This window comes from Mirounga leonina, unplaced genomic scaffold (genome assembly GCF_011800145.1).
Source record: "Mirounga leonina isolate KUSES-001 unplaced genomic scaffold, KU_Mleo_1.0 Mir_199, whole genome shotgun sequence".
Lineage (NCBI taxonomy): Eukaryota > Metazoa > Chordata > Mammalia > Carnivora > Phocidae > Mirounga > Mirounga leonina.
This window is the reverse complement of record NW_023270498.1, coordinates 11,152,659-11,177,625: the sequence shown is the minus strand read 5'-3', so window position 1 is coordinate 11,177,625 and position 24,967 is coordinate 11,152,659. Positions and strand designations below refer to the sequence as shown.

Here is a 24,967-nt window from a genome sequence, read left to right as displayed (position 1 = left end):
ACTACATACGAGCATTTAGGTGTAACCAGTAAGGTTGTTGGCCAGGAAAATTCAAGGAAAAGGATGGATTTCAGAACCTACGAGACCCATTCATTCCATCCTCAAAGTGCTCACTCGAAAGGAAATTTGGGTGGAGGTAGTCTGAGCTGGGGGCTGGAGCAGCCCGGATGTAGAAAGGTCCAGATTCTGTGGATGTCCAGACTCCTGTCCAACCCCTATTTCCAGGAATTAATATTCACTGACCTCCTTCCTGTGTCAAGCACAGGGACCCTCGGAGATGATATTATAGGCATAATAAACACATTTAAAATGGAAACTCAGAGGGTCTAAATGCCTTAAAGAAGAGACCAGATTGGACCTTCAAAACTCGTACTTTCAAGACTCTGGGTAAAGAAAGGACCAGAATCTAACTGGCCTTAAGTTAGGTTAGTTGTGCCTTGATCCATCCCTCCGTCCTGGTAAGTGGGAAAAGGCAAAATGAGAACAAATAAGAACATGGTCAGTGTAAGGAATATCATCAACTCTGCCCAGCTCTGGCTTAGGGCCAGGAGTTCGTATTCCGGGGCCTAAGACCAGGGCTCAGGACTGAAGCTTGGTCCCTATCAGTGATCAGGAACAAATTAATCCAACCAGTTGCACCACGAGCTATAGTTTATCTCCCCCCGCCCCCCAACAGCTTCCTGCAGCGTTTCTGAGTTAGGGAATCAAACGGAGTCAGACTCCATCACTGGCCTCCTGCCAAGTGCATGGGGATGGCCAAGGCCAAGGCCAAGAACACGGTGGATACGGAAATTCTGTGAGAGACCTCAGCTTGGAGGGAGCCACAGGCCAGCGGCAGAGCCCCGGTGCCTCACCTGCGGGCCCCGCGGCCCCGGGCTGGGCAGGTCTTCGTCGGGCTTGATCTTGGACCTCTTGTTATGCATCAGGTCTCCCGAGCTGCTCACCGCGGACTCACTCGTCGGCTTGTTCTGCTGGTGACGTTTGTGGGGACAGAGACAGAGACAAAGATTAGGTTTCCAAGGAGCGGGACCAGAGCTAAAACACACAAGTGCAGACGAGCAGGCCAATGTGGCACTAGAACAAGGACTCTGGTAACGCTCCAATCCCATGACAGCAGAGTTCGGAAAATGTGTCTGAGGCCAGAAAACACATCCATGAGGAAACTCCTTGGTCCCACTCAGGAGTGGAAACTCCCTGTGGCTTCTAGGGGCGCCTGCATGGCTCAGTTGGTTAAGCGTCTGCCTTCAGCTGGGGTCATGATCCCAGGGTCCTGGGATCAAGCCCTGAGTCAGGTTCCCTGCTCAACGGGGAGCCTGCTTCTCCCTCTCCCTCGGCCGGCTACTCCCCCCGCTTGTGCTCTCTCTCTCACTATGTGTGTCAAATAAATAAATGAAATCTTAAAAATAAATAAATAAATAAATAAACTCCCAGTGGCTTTTAAAAGCTAGAAGAATAGAGCCGGGGGCCTGGGCTTTCATGAGCTCCCACGGTGTATTTAGAAGAACAGAGTTGTGACGTGGGTAGGAAACTAAAAGAAACAATTTACAACGTTCTTTATTTAGAGGATTCAAACTCTTCTCTGAGCGGGATTAGTGAGAAGGTTAAGAGCAGAGGGCACGGCGTGGTTTGTCCCATGAAGTTATCACGGGATTTGAGGTGCCTGTGGAGAGAGTCACCAAACGAGAGTGACCCCTTCACGCAGCGTACTGCCCTGAGTAGGGTTACAGACCCTCATCAAGCAGCCTGCTGTCCCACCGAGGAAGAAACGACTCTGGGGGAGGAAGCCACTGCTGAATGAGGAACACACACATGCCACACTCATCAAACCTGAAGACTATGGCCCTGGGTTAGGAAGACAGCGGCTTGGAAGCCACGAGAATGCCAAGGTAGTGGGCCCGCTCAGAGCTCCCGGGCTGGGCATGGCTCTCCCCTACGATTACAGGACGGATCATCGAGCTGTGTCTCTCACCTGTGAGGACTCAGAAGGGCCCGAGCTGACCTGGACGGGGTTCAGAACCGTGGGGATCCCAGGAATAGGCCTCTGTGTTGGAAACGTTGGAGCAGGGTGGATGAGCGGAGGGCTGTGTCCAAAGGCCGAGCCTAAGCTCTGTTGTCGGCTTAAGATTTGTTGATGCATATGGAGAGACACGGGTGCAGAAGGGTAGGTGAAGCTCAAGGCAGGGCTGCAGGTGGGGAAGAAAGAGTAGAAGGCTCTCGTTTACACGAATGCAGAGAGTACTGCGAGCACACCAAGTTTGCATCATTACACCTGGTGCTACCATCCCAAATGACAGGTCTCCCTATTGAAATCAGAAGGTAAAAACGGTTGACGATGAACATCTTGGACACTTCCAAGAGAAACGCAGCCACTGAGCCAGGACACACATGTGCCTGCGCCCAGACACACAGACCTGAAATAAGGCTCAGCACGACGGAAACAAAAGGCGTCGGCTCAATAACAGCTATTTATTGCAATAACAAACTTTATATAAAAAAGAGAATGGGTGACTACATGCTTTATAGTACTTTTATTGGCTCTCAGGGCCGTATGTTTCCGTGCATGGAGCAATTCCTTTAATCTCGGCTCACGCTGCGTGCTTTCATATGTCTCCAGATCTTATTACAAGAGGAAGGAAAATCAATTGGTTAAATGTGTTTTGAACACCATGCTTGTCATATCACTCATTTGTTTGTAAAGATGGAAAGCTTGGTTCATCCAGAATGCCACCTAAAGAATTTCCATCAGTGCCGTCTGGTTACAGAAGCTGATGGATTAACCTCTCCTGGCTGAAATCGGTGATCAATGGGCTTCGGTGGAGGAATATTCCAATAGGAGAGCATGGCTCCCTCTCCCAGCTAAATAGCATTAAATGTTTGTGAAAGCCCATTATACATGCTAATGCCTGTCACCACTTCATTATGCCACAGCACCGTCCAGCCTGCAGCGGGTTTCCAGGAAGCCGCACTATTACCTAAAGATTTCTCAACTGGTAGACGGTGTCAAATCGTTCTTTGTGCCGGCACAGTTTAGGAATCAAATCCTCTTAAAAGAATGAAGTGTTCTCGAGGAATTTGCCAATGGCTTAAAAATGCATGAAAAACTATAATTGCATTCATGAACATTTCCTTCTTAAAAATAATCAGTGAAAAAAAAAAATATATATATATTTCCTCCATCCTGCTGTGTAATACCCAGAAAGAATCGGGGTTTCTTGTACTGTCAAAGGTAGAATTCATGCAAATTTCCAATCTGGTGGGTTAATTACTATTGCTGGTAAGCGCATTAACTGAGAATATAATAATAATTACAATAACAAAATTCAAACCACTTCAACAACTTTAAGTAATAATTCCAAAGATATACTCTGTTCATTAACGTGACTCCACGTTTTGCCTATTTGACTACAATCCATGAAAGGCAGCTTCAATGGGATTACATTACTATTATTCCTACAGAGAACCTTGCGTTACAATAGCTTGCCCATTTAAGACTGAATATCATTAAAGAATACCCTCGGAGAATTTCACCCAGCTTGGAGGAACTCTCCTTTCATTCTGCATTGTAGTTCTGTAATAAAGGCAAGCAGAAACATGGTGAAAACAGTCATTGTTCATGGCAAGTTAGGGAAAAATCAGTAATAATATTCTGTTTCTGCCGTGCTATAGTTTCTGCCCGTGTTTCCGAAAGCAACTGTGAATGATTACAGCAAGACTCCGCTAAGGTAGCCGTGTGGATGATTGATAGGGCATTAATCAAAAGATGCATATCTGCCCCAGAATTTGTTCACAAGCTTTCTTCTAATAGCTGATTTCATGTTCACTGAGCTCTATGCCAGTTTGTCCAATTTATTTTTCAGCGTACAAGCCATTCATCAAAAAACACAATGATTTAACACCCCCACCCCTTTCCTTTTGGTGAATGGGTATTACTGAGCATAACTACCTTATTCTACTCATTAAAAAAGAAAAAACCCAAAGACCCCACTACACATATATTTACAATGTGACACAGAGTTTGCAGGAGCCTCCAGACACCTTCCTGTAGTTTCCTGAGCCCACACGATCGGGCAGGCGTGGGAGCAGACACTTTTAATTCCGGAAGGCACAACATTTGGGGGCTCAAAAAGTCAGGACCTAAGAATCGAGGCCACTAGAGAAAACATTTCAGAAGGCAGAACACGCCCTCAGTTGTGTATATAAGCAATTTACAGATGTTCACAGCCAGGCAGGATGGGTCCATTTTTACTTTTCAAAAAGATGTCAAGAGAGAAGGAAAGCAAGGCCCAGCTTCCTGCTGAGGGCTCCATCCTCAGCTACACTCGGTCTGACCTCAGCTGACATCGGGAAGGCCAGGGACAGCTTTTGACACATTTGGGGAACGTCCCATCCTCTTTCGGGGCTGCTTTTGTGCTGATAAAAGCAGGTGCCAGGAATAAGCATTCTCCAAAATCCATGTCATCTCCATGTCACTTCCAGGCAGAACGGCTGAGCGTGTTCAACCTCACTGCTTATTCGTAAGGAGCCGGCCACAGAAACGCTCTGTCCGCCACGTGTAAGGGGCGGGCGGTGGCAGGCCTGGTCCCCACCTGCAGAGCTGGTGCTGCGGGAAGCTGGAGGCTCATCCAGATCACAGAGCCTCCGAGGGACTCGATGACACACGTCGTTCTTGGCTCTGTCACAGCATCAGCAAGGATCGGGAGTCAAGGCTCCTGCTCACAGAAGACCCCACGTGGAGGTGGAGACGGTTTGTAAGGAAGAAGCGGAGGATGGGCGACGTCCCGCCACCGCGTGGGGATGTCGACAACAACAGAAAGAACGCGTGGAAAGAACAGATGAGGAATTCCCGCGGGTGGGGAGTCAGGGGTCAGTCACCACTCCTGCTCTCTGACTCGAAGTGGCCCTGAGAAGCTCCGCCTCGGGAGGGGGCGTGGGAAGCAGGAGAGCCCCCTGCCCACTGGTACTGCCGTGTCCTTCCCGAGCTCAGCACGGTCACATCCTTTCTGTCGGCCGGGTCTTAGCTAAATGTCACCTCCTCGGACAGCGAGGCCTTCTAAGACCGTGGCCCCAGCAAAATGAGACCCCCTGCACGATGGGTCCGCTCACTTTCTACTGTTGGACACTTCTGTTCCCCAGCCACACCCACGCTCTCTGAAGTCACGCCCTGTCTCCGTCTAGACCATGAGGTCCCCATGAGCTGACCCTCTGGCGCTGGGGACGCTGCCCAGCACACAGCAGGCCCTCAATATTGAGTCCGTGAGCGACCGAATCTCTTCTTCGGTGTATTGGTGCCCACTCACTGCTGCAACAAATTACCACAAACTTAGTGGCTGAAAACGACACACGCTTACCATCTCCCTGGCTCATGAAACTAGTACTGCGTTCTTCCAGAGTTTCTTGCAGCTTCGAGAGGCTGCCCACATCCTCTGCTTCTGGCTCCGAATCACTCCGACCTTCTTCTCTGACTCTGACTCTGGTCCCCCACCTTCCTCTTAAAAGGATGCTTTTAATTACATCAGGGCCACCTGAATAATCCCAAGTAATCTCCTCATCTCAAACTCCTTAACAATATCCCAGGTACAAGATTCCTTCTGCCGTGCAAGGTAAGAGGCTCATGCTTTCCTGGGATTAAGAAGTGGATTTCTTTTGGGGCCTATCACACCCAGAACAGTCAATTCAAAGAAAAACATGTTTTCCTCTGAAAACTACAATTGGACAATGTGTCTATAAAATGGTCTAAACAAAACTATTGTCTAGATTCATGTCTTTCTACAGAACTTTAGCGGCTGAGGATAGTCTTTGCCGATTGCAGAGGTCAGAATTAAAAAGAAAAGATAAATCCTAACCTTTAGAAACCCTGAAAAAAAAAGCTTCCTAAATAGTTCTTGTATTCATTCCATAATTTCCTAGAAATTAAAGTATTGATATTGTTGAAAATTTTTATAAATCTCTTCTGTGTCCTCTGAAGCAGGACACGGCCTAATTTAAAACTTGGTCCTCAAAGCCTTTTTACATTTCTGCTCACCCTATTCTTTCCTGTGGATCCCATGCAGAAAGATTAATTTTATAATCTGATATCTGGATTCTCTTCACTCAATATTTAACATATTAAATATTATTTTGAAAAAAAAATTTTCAGCTTTCACTTCTTTTCCAAATGACTATGGGAAAGACGGAGTAACTTAAAATACACAAACATTTATAAATTATTTATCTATATTTAGTCAATGAGACTAGGAGAAAAAGTGTCACATGGCCCCCATCTTCCCAAGCAATGCGCTAACAAGGTCATAGGCCTCCTGAGACAACAATCCAAAAGTAAGTCTTCTGAAGGAGAGGAAAAAGAAGTGCTCAAGTCCAGAAGTCTGAGGAATATGGGTTCAACAGTCCCCAGATCCCACTGAGCTGTCACCATGGGATGTGCATTCTAGGTGACCCAGCCCAGACACAGTTTGAAACAGTATTTGGAAGAGCTTCTAGAAACTAGTGATCCTTGCAAAACACTCCGAGAAACACTTTTCTAGGACAAGAGTTATTAAGCCAGAATAAACTGATTTCTTTTTTTTTTTTTTAAAGATTTTATTTATTTATTTGAGAGAGAGAGAATGAGAGACAGAGAGCATGAGAGGGAGGAGGGTCAGAGGGAGAAGCAGACTCCCTGCCGAGCAGGGAGCCCGACGTGGGACTCGATCCCGGGACTCCAGGATCATGACCTGAGCCGAAGGCAGTCGCTTAACCAACTGAGCCACCCAGGCGTCCAGAATAAACTGATTTCAATATTAATTTGCCCTTTACTTTTCTCAAGGGCAGAAAAGGAGAAAGGTGTGGATTTTAGGTCCTTGACTACAATATGGACAGTGTCCTCATCCACCCAATATAATTTCTATCCATTAGAACAGATTTACAGTTATAGAATTTTTTGCTTTATAAAATACCTTAAAGGAGCATTCCTCTGTGTTTGGTGACTCAGCGATAGAGCTTTGAGCACATCGACATAAAAAAAAAACCAAAAAAACCCCCCAAAATACTCATGGTCAGTTCCCTCTTTATGCTCAGCTTTGAGCTGAGTTAACAGTGATCAACAAACTGTTGTCTGAGTGGGAACCGGTTATCCTATTTTCCAAAGATTTAAAATGAAAGCTCCCAAAGTTTGAATCTTTGAAAAACTTTTGATGTATTTATCCTCTATCAAAAATCAGAGGTAAATTTTTGTCAATTCTCTTTTGCAAAGTATGGCCAAGTTTTGCAAATTGGGCCCTGTTTCTTAATGTGCAGTAAATAGCATAGTCACACCTCACCTATCTGGAAGTCTCCTGTCTGGGAATCTCAGCAACTACCCCCAATCTAGCTGAATTTGGAATGTAAGTAGAAAGAAAATGTTAAGTGAAATAAATGTCCTAAAATGCACACATGAAATCCTGCATCAATTCAGTAAGTTTTAACCAAAGACTTTTTATCTATCCCACTTATAGTCCCAGAGCATAAAATAAGTTTTGCAACTAGAAAGTGATATATTATTACAATCAATACATGGAACTTTGAAATTCATAATCATCTTTCACTTTCACAACATTGTTTTCTCACACCAAGGAAGTAATGTGAGCCAACATTTGTACAAAAACCTTGTGATCAATCCGTGCATCAAATTTATATTTAATTCCTAGAATGACATGTGAGTGGGGACACTAAAAGTTCGTACTGCAGAAGATCACTCACTAAACATTTATTCAACCCTACCACACATAAAGGTATTTCAGTCATTAATATTCAGGTCAGATGGATGAAATGCAATTAAAATGGCTATCAGATAAGCCCACATATGTTTTAAAAACAATTGAGGCATTCTACACATGGTGGGGGCAACAGGGTGGGGGGTGTGCCCAATAATGCAGTATTGGAACAGGATATAAAGTGGCATAATTTGGCCTGCTGCAGTCCTTTACATCGGAAGGGTAAACAGAGCTGATTACAATATCGAAGAGATCTGTGATTCAAGAAAAATAAAGAAAATAAATAGAGGAAGTATCAGAAGGATGGCAAGAGGCTGGATCACCAGCCACTGTGCACTTAAAGGTAAAGGTTTCTGCTTGATTATTTAAGGACTCCCAACCAAAATGGTGACTCTCCCTTGAGTCACCAAGGGATGGCTACTCCCACCACATGCAGGGCCCCAGCTCCTCTGAGTAAATGCACACCCTACAGGGGGAGAAGTGGGGGGAGGCTGTGGGGAAGCAAACAGTACCCCATACGTCTCACCTCCACCTGGTTAAGCAGAGAGGCTCACTCGTTTCCAGGTTCATTTCTAGAACCCGTGCCGCTTCCTATGAGTGTGAAGAATACGCAGAGCCTCTGCCTACTTAGGAAATGTCTTGTTTTAAATATAAGGTCATCAGTAACTACCGACAAACACGTGTTTTTCAATTGCTTGGGTCGCTGTATTTTGCTCAGATGTGAATTTTGGAAACATCCTTAAAAGAAATGCGCGTTGGGGCGCCTGGGTGGCTCAGTCGTTAAGCGTCTGCCTTTGGCTCAGGTCATGATCCCAGGGTCCTGGGATCGAGTCCCATGTCGGGCTCCCTGCTCAGCGGGAAGCCTGCTTCTCTCTCTCCCACTCCCCCTGCTTGTGTTCCTACTCTCGCTGTGTCTCTCTCATTAAATAAATAAATAAAATCTTGAAAGAAAGAAAGAAAGAAAGAAAGGAAGAAAGAAAGAAAGAGAGAAAGAAAGAAAGAAGAAAGAAAGAAAGGAAAAGAAATGCGATACTTTGACTATGTATGACTCTACGCCTGGGCACTGGGATTAAGAACATTCATACTGCATGGAACTGGAGGATGTTATGCTGAGCGAAATAAGTCAATCAGAGAAAGACATGTATCATATGACCTCACTGATATGAGGAATTCTTAATCTCAGGAAACAAACTGAGGGTTGCTGGATTGGGGGGTGGGGTGGAAGGGATGGGGTGGCTGGGTGAGAGACATTGGGGAGGATATGGACTGTGGTGAGCACTGTGAATTGTGCAAGACTGTTGAATCTCAGATCTGTACCTCTGAAACAAATAATACAATATATGTTAAAAAAAAAAAAAAGAAGATAGGAGGGGAAGAATGAAGGGGGGGAATTGGAGGGGGAGACGAACCATGAGAGACGATGGACTCTGAGAAACAAACTGAGGGTTCTAGAGGGAGGGGGGTGGGAGGATGGGTTAGCCTGGTGATGGGTATTAAAGAGGGCACGTTCTGCATGGAGCACTGGGTGTTTTACGCAAACAATGAATCATGGAACACTACATCAAAAACTAATGATGTGATGTATGGTGACAAACATAACATAATTAAAAAAAAGAAGAAGAAGAAGAACCTTCATACTGCAATTTCTGTGTGAAGAATCCAACGGGGAGAGTTGCTTTCCAGTATCACCTCTCTCCGCGCTCTTTGGCTCATGAAACCATGAGCGACGGTCAGCGCTTGGTAACAGGACAGCCCCACAGTGTGAGACACTGGCTTTAAGAACAGAGAAGGCAGTGGGGGAGGGGAGGAGGGGGAGGCTTTCTCATCAAAACCGACCTTGTGGCTACGCTGGGGCGGGGGCACTAACGAAGCTGTCCACTCTCTGGCTGCAGCCGCGCAATTTACTGCCCCACAGCTGCCATTCCAAGTAAGAACAATTCTTCCCAGTTTTGCTGCGAATCGGCCAACACCTATTCTTACTTGTCTATGCACAGACCCAGGGACACACATGCCTGCAGGGGCTTCTATTTGATAGGAGAGAAAGAAAGCTTCCGCTTCCGTCCAGAAAACCTCCCAGGGCAAGTTTATTGGAAAACCCAGCAGCCTCCGAAGCAACGAGCACATGAATAAGGCCCACACTCTCACAAAACAAGGAAGTACCACCCCAACATTTACACCGAGGCATACGCACTCCGTGGAAGCTGCTTTGGACAAAAAAATCCATTTGGCTTTGTATGACAAGTGTTCTAACAGGCTTTAAAAGCCACTTGCCATTAAACAGACAAGACCTCTGGGAACATGAATAGCAGTGACACCCTCTCCAATGAGGTTAGGCTGGAAGCACCTATATCATATTCACCTATATTCAGCCATGCAGAGATGGTTAGAAAAAGCATAAATCAGGGGCGCCTGGGCGGCTCAGTCAGTTAAGCATCAGCCTTCGGCTCAGGTCATGATCCCGGGATCCCAGGATCAAATCCCTGCATCGGGCTCCCTGCCCAGCCAGGAGTCTGCTTCTCCCTCTGCCCCTCACCCTGTTTGTGCGCGCTCTCTCTCTCTCTCAAACAAATAAATACAATCTTAAAAAAAAAAAAAAAAGACAAAGAAAAAGCATAATCAGTTTTTCAAAGACATCATCAGGAATTATTCCTCTCTTATGAAAAGCACTTCCTACCAATCCTTTTGGCCAGGCCTCCCATCGGAGAGTCCTCAGAGAGAAGCCTGGGGACAGAAAGAGGATGTGCAGAGTCAGCCGCACCAGGTTCAGCCCCAAAAGTATCGGAGTGCCTTTGATCCAGCCCACTGGCCTCCCTGAGTATCAGCTCCCTCCACCTGAAACCAATGCAGCCTCCTTGGGAGCTTCGAAGGCTTCCTGCTCTTCCCAGATCAGGGGCCCAGGGCTGTGCATAACCGGGCCCCAGCCTGCCTTTCCTGTTTACTACCATTTGGCCCCTGGATTCCTGACACTCCCTCAGCACCCAAGCTTCTCCATCCCACGGCCTTATCTGGTCCACTCATTCATTCGTACCTGATTGGAGGCTCTTCCCCTTCAGGAGTTCAGTGAGGGCGGGGGTCCTGCCTCTCATCCATCCTGGTAGCCCCCATGCCCAGCAGTGACTAGCACAGAGCTGAATATGCAGCTAAATATTGGGGGGGGGATGAACGAGTAACTGATGAAATGAAGTGCTCTCTAAAACCAATGACCACATATGGGAGGCAATAAAAACTATCTTTCTCAGTATTAATCACTCTTGCGGCTGCTGGGGGAGAAGTTTGTCACCACTTTCAGAAAAAGTAATCAGAGTTTCAGGGCACTGATCATCTGGCACTGTATTCCCCTTCACTCTGTTCTTCGCTGTGTCCCACCCAGCCTGTAACAGGCGTCAACAAGCCCAGAGCCAAGCTGCCGCGGAGACCGAGCTGGTCCCTCTCCTGCCTCGGGAAGTGGCAACGGACACCTGCTTCCTCCAGGGGCCTGGGACGCGAGACGGTGGCCGCTGCAGGACACGGAACACAGCCCACTGCCCCGACCCCAGCCACAGCCCACGGTGCCGGCCACGCAGCCTGTCCCACTGGTGGTGCCCGACTCCCACTTTCATCGAGGTGTCTGCCCTGGCCACGCCAGACCCAAGACAACTGAGGACACAAGCCCATCTTCGGTTTAGCCATAAACTCAAAGCGAGAACGCTGTAGCTGGTGGGTTGGAAATGAGCGGGTTACTCATTTCTTCATTCCGTTTACCTTTGGCAGGAAACTACAGGAAGAGGAGGGTCGTCTGAAACCCTCTCTTCTGACAATGGTGCAAGTTCTAGGGGAAGGTATTAGCAGAGGCAAAGGTATTTCTACTATGCTGCCATTAACTGGGTATTTATAACATCCACCCTAACCACAGAGAGTGAAGGTCACAGGTTGTGTTTGATAAATGTGAATCATATAGGCTTAGATGGGAGTCTTCAGGGAGATGGACAAGTTAAAACTTCTTGAGACGGCCAAATATTTCACAACGACCTTTCCAAGTGCACAGGTTTTTTTTCGGAACAGTCATTTTAGTTATGATATATAAAAGAATAAGATTTGTGATGTACACTTGGACAACAGGGTTGAAAAGTGAGACATAATCGAGTATGCCAAGGGGCTTTTGTGAATAAATATGTGCTTTCTACGGTATTTTTATAGCAGTCTGAATTATTAACTAAATATATAAACACAAGAATCATACACAAAGGTAGGCATTTGCTTTTTTTATCCCTTTATTTTGTATCATCCCTCTATCTCTCTGTAGCTCTCAACATATGGGCATTTTATATACTATTCATAAAGACTGTAACATTCTGAAAATCAGAATTATTCATCCGCCATGCAGAAAGTTCCTTTAATAAAGGGGCTGATGAGAATTCTAATTACACGTTAAAGAGCTCCTTCAGGGGCGCCTGGGTGGCTCAGTCGGTTAAGCGTCTGACTCTTGATTTTGGCTCAGGTCATGATCTCAGTGTTGTGAGATCGAGCCCTGTGTTGGGCTCTACGCTGAGTGTGGAGCCTGCTGAAGAGTCTCTCTCTCCCTCTCTCTCTGCCCCTCCCCCCCATGAGTTCCTTCATTTCTTCATGCAAGAAATATCCATTGAGTGGTGTCAAGGTGAGAACACACAGGTGTTGTGGGGGGCAGTGTGCAGCCATGAAACTGCCACCTTGGGGCACCTGGGTGGCTCAGTCGTTAAGCATCTGCCTTCGGCTCAGGTCATAATCTCAGGGTCCTGGGATCGAGCCCTACATCGGGCTCCCTGCTTCGCAGGAAGCCTGCTTCTCCCTCTCCCACTCCCCCTGCTTGTGTTCCTTCTCTCGCTGTGCCTCTCTCTGCCAAATATATAAATAAAATCTTTAAAAAAAAAAAAAGAAAAGAAACTGCCACCTTTACAACTCAACCAACAGCGTTACTCTGCAGGCCAATACCAGAAGCAGGTCAGGCACCAGAAAATGGCGCAAAAGTCAAATGCAGTTTGGGGTCCGGTACAAGGCAGGGGATTGAGATATTGGCACGTGACCTTCTCCAACTTCCTCCTGCAAAGACCCACTACGTGCACAAGTAAAACAAGAGTGACAGTACACTCTTCAAATCTCTGTGCTACAGAAACAAAGCGTGCCTCTCGCCCCAACCCCATTGCCTGGTCCACGGCAGAGACTGCACGCACCCTCAATCCACGCTCGCTCCTGTATCTTTCCCTCCCGAGACAGTTAGCTACCCTTTGTACCTATGCTCGCCCTTCCTCCCTTTCCCTACCACTTTTCTGATTATTCCTCAAGTCAGTTTTTAGTTCACAGAATCAAACTAGGAACAGGGCCAGCAAAGCACTAACATCGCTCCAGCTACAGGACAGGCAAATGGTGCTGATGACAATTATTCTAATTATCGTGTTATACGGCAAGCTGATGTCATCCTGGGTTATCTGAAATACCTTATGTGCATTAAAAGCTACCAATGCTCCTAACACACACTGGGTGGATACTGAAGAGTGAGAGGTCAGGCTGCCAGAGAGAAGACAGAATGGAAAGGCTCCAAAGGAAGAGCAGGAGTGCATGGTGGCTGGACCCCTGACCATAGCAGGCTCTCCTGGGACCTGACTGGTCTTGAATGCAAACCTCTTCTTCCAGCTGTAATGAGAATGGCAGGGTCTGTGGAGCTCCTTGGAGGCAGGGGAAAATGATCAGTCCCAGTCAGGATCCGGTACTAGGTTACCTGGGCAGAGGTGAGCAGATCAAGAAGGCAGAGAGGGTGGGGGGTAAGAATAAGGAAAGACAACATTGTGACCATCTGCACCATATTCTATTCTGAGGCTCTGAGATGCTGGAGAAAGTCAAGCTAGCTGGGCGGAAAGCCAGAGGGGGAAAAAACAAAGGAGAAGCAAGAGAAATAAATGCTCACCGGGATTCTGTGTGAACGTAAGTTTTGTGACTATCCTGGTGTGCCATATTTCTACTACTTTGATGCTCTGACTGCTAGTCAAGCCACATAATAGTTACATAATTTCAGCAAACCGAGATATGGTCATTGGCAGTCTGCATGATGCCGGGAGTATCTGCCAGGAGTGCAGGAACAACCAGGCCACGGTTCGGAGACGGGCACACTTCCTCAGAGCCAGCCTGGGATGATCGTGGGGGTCACACGGCCGGGCCGCACTAGCTCGTCTCCTGGACGGACCATCCAGGATCAGCTCTCCCAAGACTTTGCCCCATGGGCGGGGTCTTCATCCTGGCACTGCACATCCACGCCGGCTTTAATAAAATGTGTCCTCTCCTACACGGGGTGTCGGGTCTGTTGCTTACAAGTGTGAAGACTGAGCTTCAGAGAGCCGACGGGCAAGGACAGTTTGCAGAGCTGGTGGCAAAGCTGGAATCTGACTACAGATGTGCCCAACTCCAAAGCCTCCATTGGTGACGACTGTGGCTAATCCTGAAGACATCCCGGCACCCCCTCTATGTCCTGACGACTATCACGTCCGCAGAGTTTTTTGCTTTGCTCCATGTTTCCACCCTTGAATGACCATATTGAAAGCACATCACATCAACATAAGGTTTATAATACTTAAACACTAACTTGTGTGCTGAAGAGGATTGTTGATAATTGAACAAGCAAAGAATTAAAACCGTAATTGAGAATGTTATGGAGAAAACGATGTTATTCATCATTTCTAGTAAATATGCTGTGTCCCTACTGCTAACATTTTTTTCCCCAGACTGTTGGGATCTCCCTAATGTATATCCATCATGGAACACCCATCAACTAAGAACGAAAGCTACTGTCCATTTATAGAAACACACCAGTAACAAAACCCTCACTTATCCAAAGCAAGCCTGGTGAAAACAGCCTTTGCTATGTCCTTCTAAAGCAAGGAATCACCCATAGTTGGCAAAACTCCAGTTCAAAAAGATTGCTAGGAACTGAACTCTTAAATTATGGGAGGAAAAACTCAGGGGAAGGGATACCTAAAGTCGATAACCACAGTTGCCTAGTTAATGAAGTAGGACATGATCTAATTCAATGCCTACAACAACCGTTTGGTAACTAGCACAGCTCAAAACAGTACGTGCGTGATTAGCTGATAAAAGCAGTGTAAGCACGCCTAAAATTCATCACTTGGCTTACTTTTATTCCCTGCTTACTGACACCAGCCCACGTTTGATCATTAGCAGGAAGGAGTGTTTTCAAGTAAGCATGTTTACAGAAGCCTGTATTTGTACATTCACGTGCAAGCACAGACATAATGCACTTCACCAAAGGAAGTGTCAAAATGTTCTCGTCATACAGCAAGGGAGGATGACAAAACAGAGGGCTTTCAAATTAAGCTAAAAATGCTTAATAGGAAAACAAGGAAATCTTCCTTTGCCCCATTTCCTCTGACAGACATGCCTTCCGATGTCATCACGTCTCTTCCCTTAAAAATCCTGCTCACACCTTTTCTTCCTTCCTGAAATGTACCCCTCTCCCCCCATCGTTAACAAGTGTGAATTACACCAGGCCTGCTCTTCTGCTTTCTGCTCCTGTCCCTCCTTCCACGTGCTGTGCACGAACAGGTATGAAGTGGGTTTTCTCTCCAGAGAACTGTAATTAGTAAGAGGGGCTCCGACGAAGGATTTGCCATTCTCACCGCCTCCTACAAAGCGGACTCCACCATCACGGAATAGCTACGTACCTGCATACGGGCTACTAATCAAGTCTGCCAAATGATGATCTTTGGCCCAGGCCTTGGCTCTGGAATTCACTGTAGTGTTATCTGCCTGGCCTCCCAGGTCAGGCCCGGGGTCATGCGATCATAGTCATCCTCAGAGGGAGTTAGTCCCGCAAACGCGGGCCAATCAGGCACTGCCCCTTCATTAAAAGAGAGACACCGTGGATTCAGGAAAACACATACCTGATTGCGCTCGCAGACAAGTGGCCATAGGAACCGCTTGCCGAAGAGCTGCTGCGAGAATTATTGAGAATCGTGACCAAGGAGTTGGGAGACGTCCTTATCATCGTCTGAAGGTCAAAGCTGTGATCGGACAGCGGTGATATGGACAGCGTACGTTTTCGGCTCGGCCTGGCTGACAGCCTGGGGCTGGGGAATCTGGTGCCTGTTGCAGAAACAAAACAGAGCCCGGTTACCTGTGGCTCTAACTCTGTACCTGTGATTCACTGCTATGGGCCTGGCTGGAAGAAGGGAAGGTTAAGAAGCCAGCAACTTGCGGTGACAAGTGCCTCTCCACCCACTTGTGATCTACTGGCTACAACTGAGGAAATTAGGGAGAAATATTTATCTTCCAGGGCTTACCTCGGGGGAGCTCTGTTTATTAATGTGCAGGCAAAATGATAAATTGCTAAACAAAAGGGAAAGACTTTTATGTGTTATCCCTCTCATTTCCAGTGATTTATGAATCTGACGGCTGCTTAGATATTCCCATCATTAATTCACCACAAGCAACAAAGACAGTGGTCCCCACAGTTACACAACACACCCCTCCCCATCCCAATGCACACCATTTTAAGGCAATGAGCCAAAGGAGAAAATGATTTAAAGCATCCGAAGATTAGAAATTCAGCTTAGTTATGCCCTCATTTCCCCATGATTTCTGTAGTTATCTGATCCATGTATACGTAAAGCTTTACTAAAACAACTGATAAATGCATTATCCGAAATTAATGGTTCTCAGTCGGGGGCAAATTTGCGTCCGGGGGACATGTGACAACATCTGGAGATGCTTTGGTTATCACAATTCATGGGGTGCTACTCCCATCCAGTGAGTAGAGGCTGGGCGTGCAGCTGAAAACCCAGCAATGCCCAGGACAGTCCCCAATGATGAAGAATTCTCTCCCCCCAGTAGTGCCGAGACTGAGGAACCCTGTCTCAGTTCCCTACAATCTAAAAGCGTAAGTCCCAATAAACATTTCAAATCTCAGGATGTGGTTTGTTTGGAGGTGCTCCAAGGTGGGGGATGGGGGAGGACCATGTAAGCATTATAATGAGATTTGATGGATCTATTTTAGTGCTCTGGACCTCGCTTCTTCAGTCAGAACTAAGAGGGAATAAAGCATTTGTTATTAGAAATCTATTAAGGTTCCTCCAATGAAGTTCTAATCTGGAGGTTAGCTAGTCTAATCTGCATGCCAGCTTGGTACAATGTTTTTACCTAAAGAGTTAAAAATGAAATGCCAATTTGCCTTCAATTTGTTAGATACCAGAGATGTGAATTTCAGAGACTAGCTATGCATGTGGCCAGAGGCTCACATTCCTGCCTCTTCTAAGGTTACATGTACATTATGGAGTCATCAAACCAAAGTTGAATGAAAGAATGAGGACATAATCCCACTCTGTAAGAGGCAAATCAAACATGATTCCTTTTGAGTAATAATGGGGGGTTTCTATTTTACAGTACAGATATATTTGCATATGGGGACACTAAAATTTTGGGGTACGCAGAGCACTGAAGTAGAAGGTAAGCCTTCTTTATAGAAAAAAGCCTAGCCACTTGGTCTCTGGAAACTTCCACGGGAATATTTTCTTCATCATGGACCTTGACACAATCCAACATGCTTCAAGATCATTTAATGAAATGAAATCGATGAATATGAAAGAATGTATAGGTAATATCATAGAATAGAATAAATAGATATAGTTTATAGTTAAAAAATAAATCACAAACTGGAGCTTAGGAAGTTAAGTTAGTACCATCCATGTATAAAACTGGAAAACCAATTTGAAAGATGAAAATGGTGCCTAGTCAAATTTTTGTTTCAGACACATTCAAAACTGAGTTTTTCATTTAGAATAATTTCATTATCAGCCTGATTTAGGCCATGCTAGTACCAATATAGCCACCCCAGCTAGATACACATCTTTTAGTGTTTGAATCAGCATCTCACTTTTATTATGGCATCTGCCTTACACAGAAATGTTCCACATTTACGCACTCGAGAGGCTAATTTCATCATAGTTTTTCTTTTTTTTTTTAAAGATTGTATTTATTTGAGAGAGAGAGCACAAGCAGGGGGAGGAGCAGAGGTAGAGGGAGAAGCAGGCTCCCCCGCTGAGCAGGGAGCCTGATGTGGGACTTGATCCCAGGACCCCAGGATCATGACCTGAGCCGAAGGCAGACGCTTAACTGACTGAGCCATTCAGGCGCCCCTGGTTTTTCAGTGAAGAGCTACATTCCACTTCCAAACGACTCCAAGGACTCCAGACTTACTGTCTACTTCCATATAATCCTCAGCAGTAACCCTTCTCAATGGGTCTCAGTGATCACTGGCAGAGTTAAGAGTAACAGGACATTCTAGACAGAGATGATCCCTGGAACACCTCTAATTTTTTAAATCACTAACTAGATAAGGTGGCCATCTGATGTTACGAAGCAACACAGGTCTTAGGGGCCCCTTACAACGTCCAAAGACAGAGCTCAGAGGCTTCCCTTCATCCCTTCTGAGGAAACCTTCCTGTTACCCATGGCCTGGTTGGTCCAGCTCCTCTCTGTTTTTCCCTCCAGGATGGGCTCTTACGTAAGTCTGTCTCCACCATACAAATAATGTGGTTTTGGGGAGCCCGCAATTCTAGAATGTTCCTCACAGGAATCATTTGCTCTCCTGTCTTCTAAGGTCATTAATCCCGAGAGACAGAATTAGATCCATAAAGCAGACTTGCTTATTCTTTTATTTTAATTATTTTATTTTATTTTATTTTATTTTATTTATTTGAGAGAGAGAATGAGAGAGAGAGAGAGAGCACGAGAAGGAGGAGAGTCAGAGGGAGCAGCAGACTCCCCACTGAGCAGGGAGCCCAATGCGGGACTCGATCCCAGGACTCCAGGATCATGACCTGAGCCAAAGGCAGCCGCTTAACCAACTGAGCCACCCAGGCACCCCCAGACTTGCTTATTCTAACATGCAACATATAAGTACTCTGTCCTGTACATGGCAGAAACCCAGATATGCCCATTGTTGGCATATTTAAAAGGCAAGTGCTCATCTAAAACCAGTTTCTTGGGGCGCCTGGGTGGCTCAGTCGGTAAGTGTCTGCCTTTGGCTCAGGTCATGATCCCAGGGTCCTGGGATCGAGCCCCACATCGGGCTCCCTGCTCAGCGAGAAGCCTGCTTCTTCCTCTCCCATTCCCCCTGCTTGTGCTTCTGCTCTTGCTATTTCTCTCCCTGTCAAATAAATAAATAAAATCTTTAAAAAAAATAAAATCAGTTTCTTGTGGTTTCTGCCAACTGAAGAGTCCTGAAGATCCGTTAACAATGGAGGAGAGTGACCAGCTAGATTCCAGTTGGGCTTGGCCACTGCACGTGCACATCCAAGGTGGTGATTTATAATTGTTTTTGCTTTTCTGTTGGAAAAGTCTCCTATGATTTAAATTCTGAGTACTCTCCTTATGTTATGTTTAAGTAAATGCTATTTCAATTTTTTTTAGAGGGAAGATAGTATTTTAAGCACTTTCCAACCCTTTAATATACTCTTTCTAAGCTCCTAATAACCAAGTGAACAGAGAAAGTCAGCATTTTGGAATGGTGATTTGGGATCCCCTGGTGAGGGGAGCAGCTAAAACACAAGGTGAACATTTTCGAGACAGCTGAAAGAGAAGTCACCCAGTTCTTCACTGATCATACACGGTTTCCTTCTAAAACATAAGCCCGAGCATTCTTATTGTTCCAACACAGATATCTCCAATCTGGCTTTCTGTTAATTGTTTTGTTTCTCTGTTCTAATAAAAAAATCTGACAAAGAAAAAGGAGGTTTCTTTTTATGTGATGAATGATAGGACATCTAAATTCCTACTTAATGACAATCAATTTACCATATAGTCAGGCAAATTAAAATTCCTTTAATTAGTTTTTACAAAGTAAAAGGGTAGCTTCATCCTTTATTTAGATAAAAACCACCATTGCCTGACTGAACACATTCTCATCAAATATAGAAGGTAATGTGGGCTGACCTTCCAAGGATTCTCCCCTATTTTAATTCTTTATTTGCAGATTTTTAAATAACTAATTTGCATAATAACACTGAACTTTTTTTCCCAACAATCCCTAATTGAAATGTGGTTATGATGAATCTGAAATGTAAGCTCTTGACTCTACAAAGCCAAACAACAAAAGCCCTGCAGAAGATAGAACACATTTCTTTTACTTTGTGTGTGGTAATGAACTCCCCAGTGGAAACCATCGCAAGCAGGGATCCCGGGTAACTCAGCTGAGTTTGTACATGGCCGTAAGAAGACGGAGCTGTGGAAAACAATCACCCTCTCTCCAGTCCAAACATGAAGGCTGCATTAGAGAGCTGACCAGTGCACACCTTTGTCACAGAAGAATCCAAACAGACTGTAGATGAAAAAGCTCGGCCACCAGGAAAAACAACCAATCAACCCCCAACATATGCCCTACTCAAAGCCGTTTAGTTGTCATAGTCAAGGGGTAGTGGCTTTCATTGATGGACACCTCAGACAATGCTTCCCATTCACTTCCTGGCACCTGGCAAATGGAACTGAAAGAATCTGAATAAATAAGAACTCTTGGATGTTCTGAACCGTGATATTCGTAGGCTCATTTTTCTATATGTCTAGATAAGTGACCCAAAGGAATCACCATAAGTCTTGAGGAATCCAAAAACAAGTGATATAAAAAGCATCAAAGGATGCCATTATCTTCTACTGTTACGTGCTAAAAATAGCTCTTTCTGATTTGGAAATGCTTTTTATTTTTCCTAGATAAAAGGTCTTAGTGAAATATAATTTTTAATGTGAAGAAAACATATGAGGCAAAATAAATCCATGGAAAAAATGCAAAAACCAACTCTAGGTTTTTTGTAAAAATTAAGTTTTAGGGGCTCATAGGTGGCTCAGTTGGTTAAGCTTCCAACTCTTGGTTTGGGCTCAGGTCATGACCTCAGGGTCATGGGATCAAGCCCTGTGTTGGGCTCTGTGCTCACCGGGAGTCTGTTTGAGATTCTCTTTCTCCTCCCCCACTCACATGCATGCACATGCTCTCTCTCTCTCTAAAATAAATAGATGAATCTCTGGAAAAAAAATAAAAATTAACTTTTAAGCATAAAATCTAGAAAAACAAAGAGTGACTGGGTGAAGTATGTCCATGTCATCAAACACATTCCCTTATTTTGTTCTCAGGACAATCAGGGCAGGAGAGTTCTTTACATATCTGCCAAATTACAATCACCTGCATCTTCCACTTTGTTGGTATCCCGCAGCTCTCCACAAGGAGCTCCAGGATGGCCAGATGCGTAGGATCCTCTTAGAAAACCAAGGAAAGCCGAGCACCAAATATGCTTCCTCCTTCTCTGATTTCAAAGATTAGACAGTCACCTAATTGTTGCATCTTTCTCTACAATTCCCGAGTTAGCATCCGCCACTGCCAGGATTACAGAAGAGAGCCCTCTCACTTACTGTCCATGGCGTGAAGATACTCCATGTGGATGGTCCCAGCACTGGCTGTGGCGGCCGAGGGAATGATGTCCGCGTAGGGGCTGCGCTGGCCAGCTAATAGAGCCATCTGATGATAGTATTCCGCGGGGCTGACCCCGGCGTGGGGGGCTAGAAGAGCAGACAAGCAAAGCATGGTGACTAGTTGGAACAGGTCAATAAGACACGTTTCTTCAGACATCCCCAAGTCCGTTGGCCATGTAGCCCAATGTCAGCAATTCCTTTCATGGGCTCATTCTAGTAAAACTTCTGTAACTCAAACTGTGCTTTCCACTGAAGCCTACTAGATACCTGTCACTTGAAAATAAAACTGAAGAAAAAGAATAGGAAAAATAAAATGTATTATAAAATGTTTGAGGCTAAAGAAAGAGCCAAGAATTCTAAATGATTAAAATGTAGGGCGCCTGGGTGGCTCAGTTGGTTAAGCGACTGCCTTCGGCTCAGGTCATGATCCTGGAGTCCCTGGATCGAGTCCCGCATCGGGCTCCCTGCTCACCAGGGAGTCTGCTTCTCCCTCTGACCCTCCCCTGTCTCATGCTCTCTCTCTCTATCTCATTCTCTCTCTCAAATAAATAAATAAAATCTTTAAAAAAAAATGTATATATGTTCTCCTTCCCATGTGTCCCCCCCCCCCCCCCAGTTAAATCACTTCTTAGATAAAATCACATTTCTTACAGTGGTAGACAAGAGACAACTGTGATATCTTTCTGGACACACTTCCCTCAGCTCCTGGCCAGAGTGCCTGAGTCAGTTCTCACTACCTGGAGGGCCCAGAGCTTACTAGGGGAAAACACAGCGTAGCTTTAACCATGCACAACTGGGCGATAAGCTGCAATTTTGTATTCCATAATTTTAAAGCTCTTTTTTCCCCCTTTTTTCATTACAAAATCAAAAAGGAAAAATACCTATCAATCTGGAGCAATTTACTGGCAAGAGTCAGCTCTGTAAGAGTGGGATAATAATCTGTTTCCATTGCCAATTTATGTGCAAAAGCAGCAAGATACTGTAGCAGTTCTGAGGGTGGTCTCCAGATTCTCCAAGATCTGGATGCAAATCCCAGCTCATCTTACCACTCCAAAGGGCTGTCGGTAGCAATGAATCCAACAGTATTCAGCACATAGCATTCCATCAGTAAAAGTTAGTTTTACAATTATTATGTAGAAACAACGGGTATTCTAGCAATAGGTCTGTGTATGTTTAGATCTGTGTCCACACTTTTTATACACGATAAAAATATCTAGACACACAAACCTCTTAGCCTACATGTGAGAGTCATCTGTGACTTGACTGCATTTGATTATTAATTAGACTCTTGAAAGGCAAGAAGAGGAAGGCAGAACAAACCAACCAAAGAATGTTTTATTCATACTCATCATCAAATACTATGGAAAACAGATGACACGATGTTTTAACTCAAGGTTCCACTTTCCCCGGGCCCAGTGAAATTTCTGCAAGCCAGGCATAACTCCAAGTGTGTTGTGAGGTGGCCTCCCTTACCCCTCTCTTCCTCTCTTCTGTGTAGTCACTCATTTCTGCGAACTCCTAAATACTCCACGGAGATGGCTCCATTTGTCCCCATTGTAACACCAAATCCAAAACAGGAGAACTAACTTGGGTCTGACTCTCTTACAGTTTCATTTTTGTGATGTGACTCTTGTCCAAACGGCACAACGTATTCCTTTGGTACCTCCTAACTGTATCTGCTGAGCTGAATCAGAAAGAGATGTGCGGATAGCTACTGAGGCAGCACAGATGCTCCTGGAAGTAGAACTGAGCAGGGATGTACTGAGAAATCCCACATGGCTTCCCACCTCTCACCACCACGCATAGCCAGCTCCAAGAAGGGTCCTCAGGGAGGAGGTGGGTGGTGCAGGGTCACACCGCTCAGTGAGACAGGACTGCACGGGGGTTTCTAACACAAGCCCCAGCGATTAGTGAGCTGCTGTAGAGAACCCCTAATCTGCAATTTCTAATTAATATGGCTTATGCAGTTCTGGACCTTAACTCAGATTCCAGCAACTGTGGGCAAGTGAAGTTTGTGTATGTGTGCAAGAGATGGGAAATGCTCTTCCTGAATCAAAGGAGTGTTTTATAATTTGACAGTTATGGGATACACAGCTCTAATTAGTCTTGTGAAAAGTAATTAATTGGGAAGCTAATAGAACTAACAGGAATTTGACCCTTGAGAGCTTAAAATGAGCATTGTGTATAATAAAATTAAAGTCAAAGTTGGTTTCTTTTCCCATCATATCCCTTTTCCAGTTTTCACGGGGCATGATCAAGGGTGGAGGGCATGTGCGACGGACCTAGATCATCACGTTCTCTAAGAATTGCTACTCAGAGTGTGGTCCACGGACCAAAGCCCTGACACCACCTGGGAGCTTTCCAGTGTGCAGAATCTCAGCATCCCCCCCAGACCCACCCCACACAGAATCACGTTTTATCATCACTCCCGGGTGGTCCACGTGCACAGTGGGATCTAAGAAGCGCCGGTCTAATAGACACATCTGTATAAACACGCCTCTCAGATGTGCAGAACAGAAAAGCATTCACTGGAAGGTGAGCAAATGGCTGGGTATGCCTGCATGCTGTGTGAAGGGCGACCGGGCCGACTAAGAACACAACAGTGGATGGAGCCAGATGTCTGGAGTCAGTGAGCTCGGGCTTTGAGTTCCAGTAGACAGTGGGCCACGTTGCAAGTTACTTGGCCCCTCTGCTCATTGCTCTCCTCACCCAGTAACAAGACAATAACCCTACCCTCATGGAGATGTCCTAACACTGACGTGAAGCATGCTCTTAAAGCACTTAGCACAGTGTCTGGCACACGGGAAACATTCAGTCAACATCAGAGCTGCTCCACACCACGTTCCAGGTGGGGCATGAGGTGGGAAGCAGAACGGGTCGGTTGGGGACTGACTCACCGTCTGTGGGGCTGAGCCCCCGGGCTGCCGAGATCATGGAGAGGGACGGGCTGTGAAGAGACCGGATGTAGTCCATGTAGGGGTTGATGTAGGGGTGTGGAGGGCTGAAGGGGGGTTCAGAGGCTGCAGCGGGGTTCCGGTGTGGGGAGATCCTGATGAAGGGCAGGTCTGAATACGTTGGGCTACTAGATAAGGCAGAAGGCCTGGGTAAAAAAGAAAAGCAGACACAAGAAGTATGGGTGAGACAAATATCTCCACAGGAAAATAAGAAGGATTTTAAGTGAACTCAAGGTGTCTTGGGGAAAAGACATCAGGCATATATGTTTCCAGTACAATGACCTTAAAACCATGGTGACAAATGCAGGTAGAATGGTACTACACAATTATTTGGGCCAAGAAAACGAACCTCTGAGAAATTTCATGGCACTCTGAATACAGAAAAATAAAGACTGGCCTTTGGCTTTCCTGATGACAAGAAATTCTAAACCACAGGCATCTGAGTTTAAGTAGTTCTGTGATCATATGTTCCATTTGACCTGAACATTAGTTTCACCACTGAAAGCTTACCTCTTACCATCACGGTGTTGCAGAAGGAAACGAGAGGAGAGGAGAAGAGAGGAGAAGAGAGGAGAGAAGAGGAGAGAAGAGGAGAGAAGAGGAGAGGAGAGGAGAGGAGAGGAGAAGGCAAAGGCAAAGGCAGGGAAGGGAAGGGAAGAAAAGGGAAAGGGAAAGGGGAAGGGAAGGGAAAGGGGAAGGGAAGGGAAGGGAAGGGAAGGGAAGGGAAGGAAAGGAAAGGAAAGGAGGAAGGAAGGAAGGAAGGAAGGAAGGAAGGAAGGAAGGAAGGAAGGAAGGAAGGAAGGAAGGAAG

At 45.7% G+C, this 24,967-nt stretch overlaps 1 protein-coding gene across 2 annotated transcripts in view; it reads right to left on the bottom strand.

Moving 5' to 3' along the window:
* GLI3 (GLI family zinc finger 3) overlaps positions 1-24,967 on the bottom strand; it is a 273,042-nt gene that overhangs the window by 71,295 nt on the left and 176,780 nt on the right. The window contains exons 5-9 of one of the 2 annotated variants that reach the window (XM_035026515.1): positions 24,101-24,303; positions 21,144-21,290; positions 15,632-15,833; positions 1,970-2,183; positions 855-971 (exon numbers count right to left, since the gene is read on the bottom strand). In XM_035026515.1, the coding sequence (XP_034882406.1) occupies positions 855-971; positions 1,970-2,183; positions 15,632-15,833; positions 21,144-21,290; positions 24,101-24,303 (883 nt within the window). The remainder of the gene's footprint in view (positions 1-854; positions 972-1,969; positions 2,184-15,631; positions 15,834-21,143; positions 21,291-24,100; positions 24,304-24,967) is intronic. The other variant, XM_035026516.1, reaches the window with a different exon arrangement.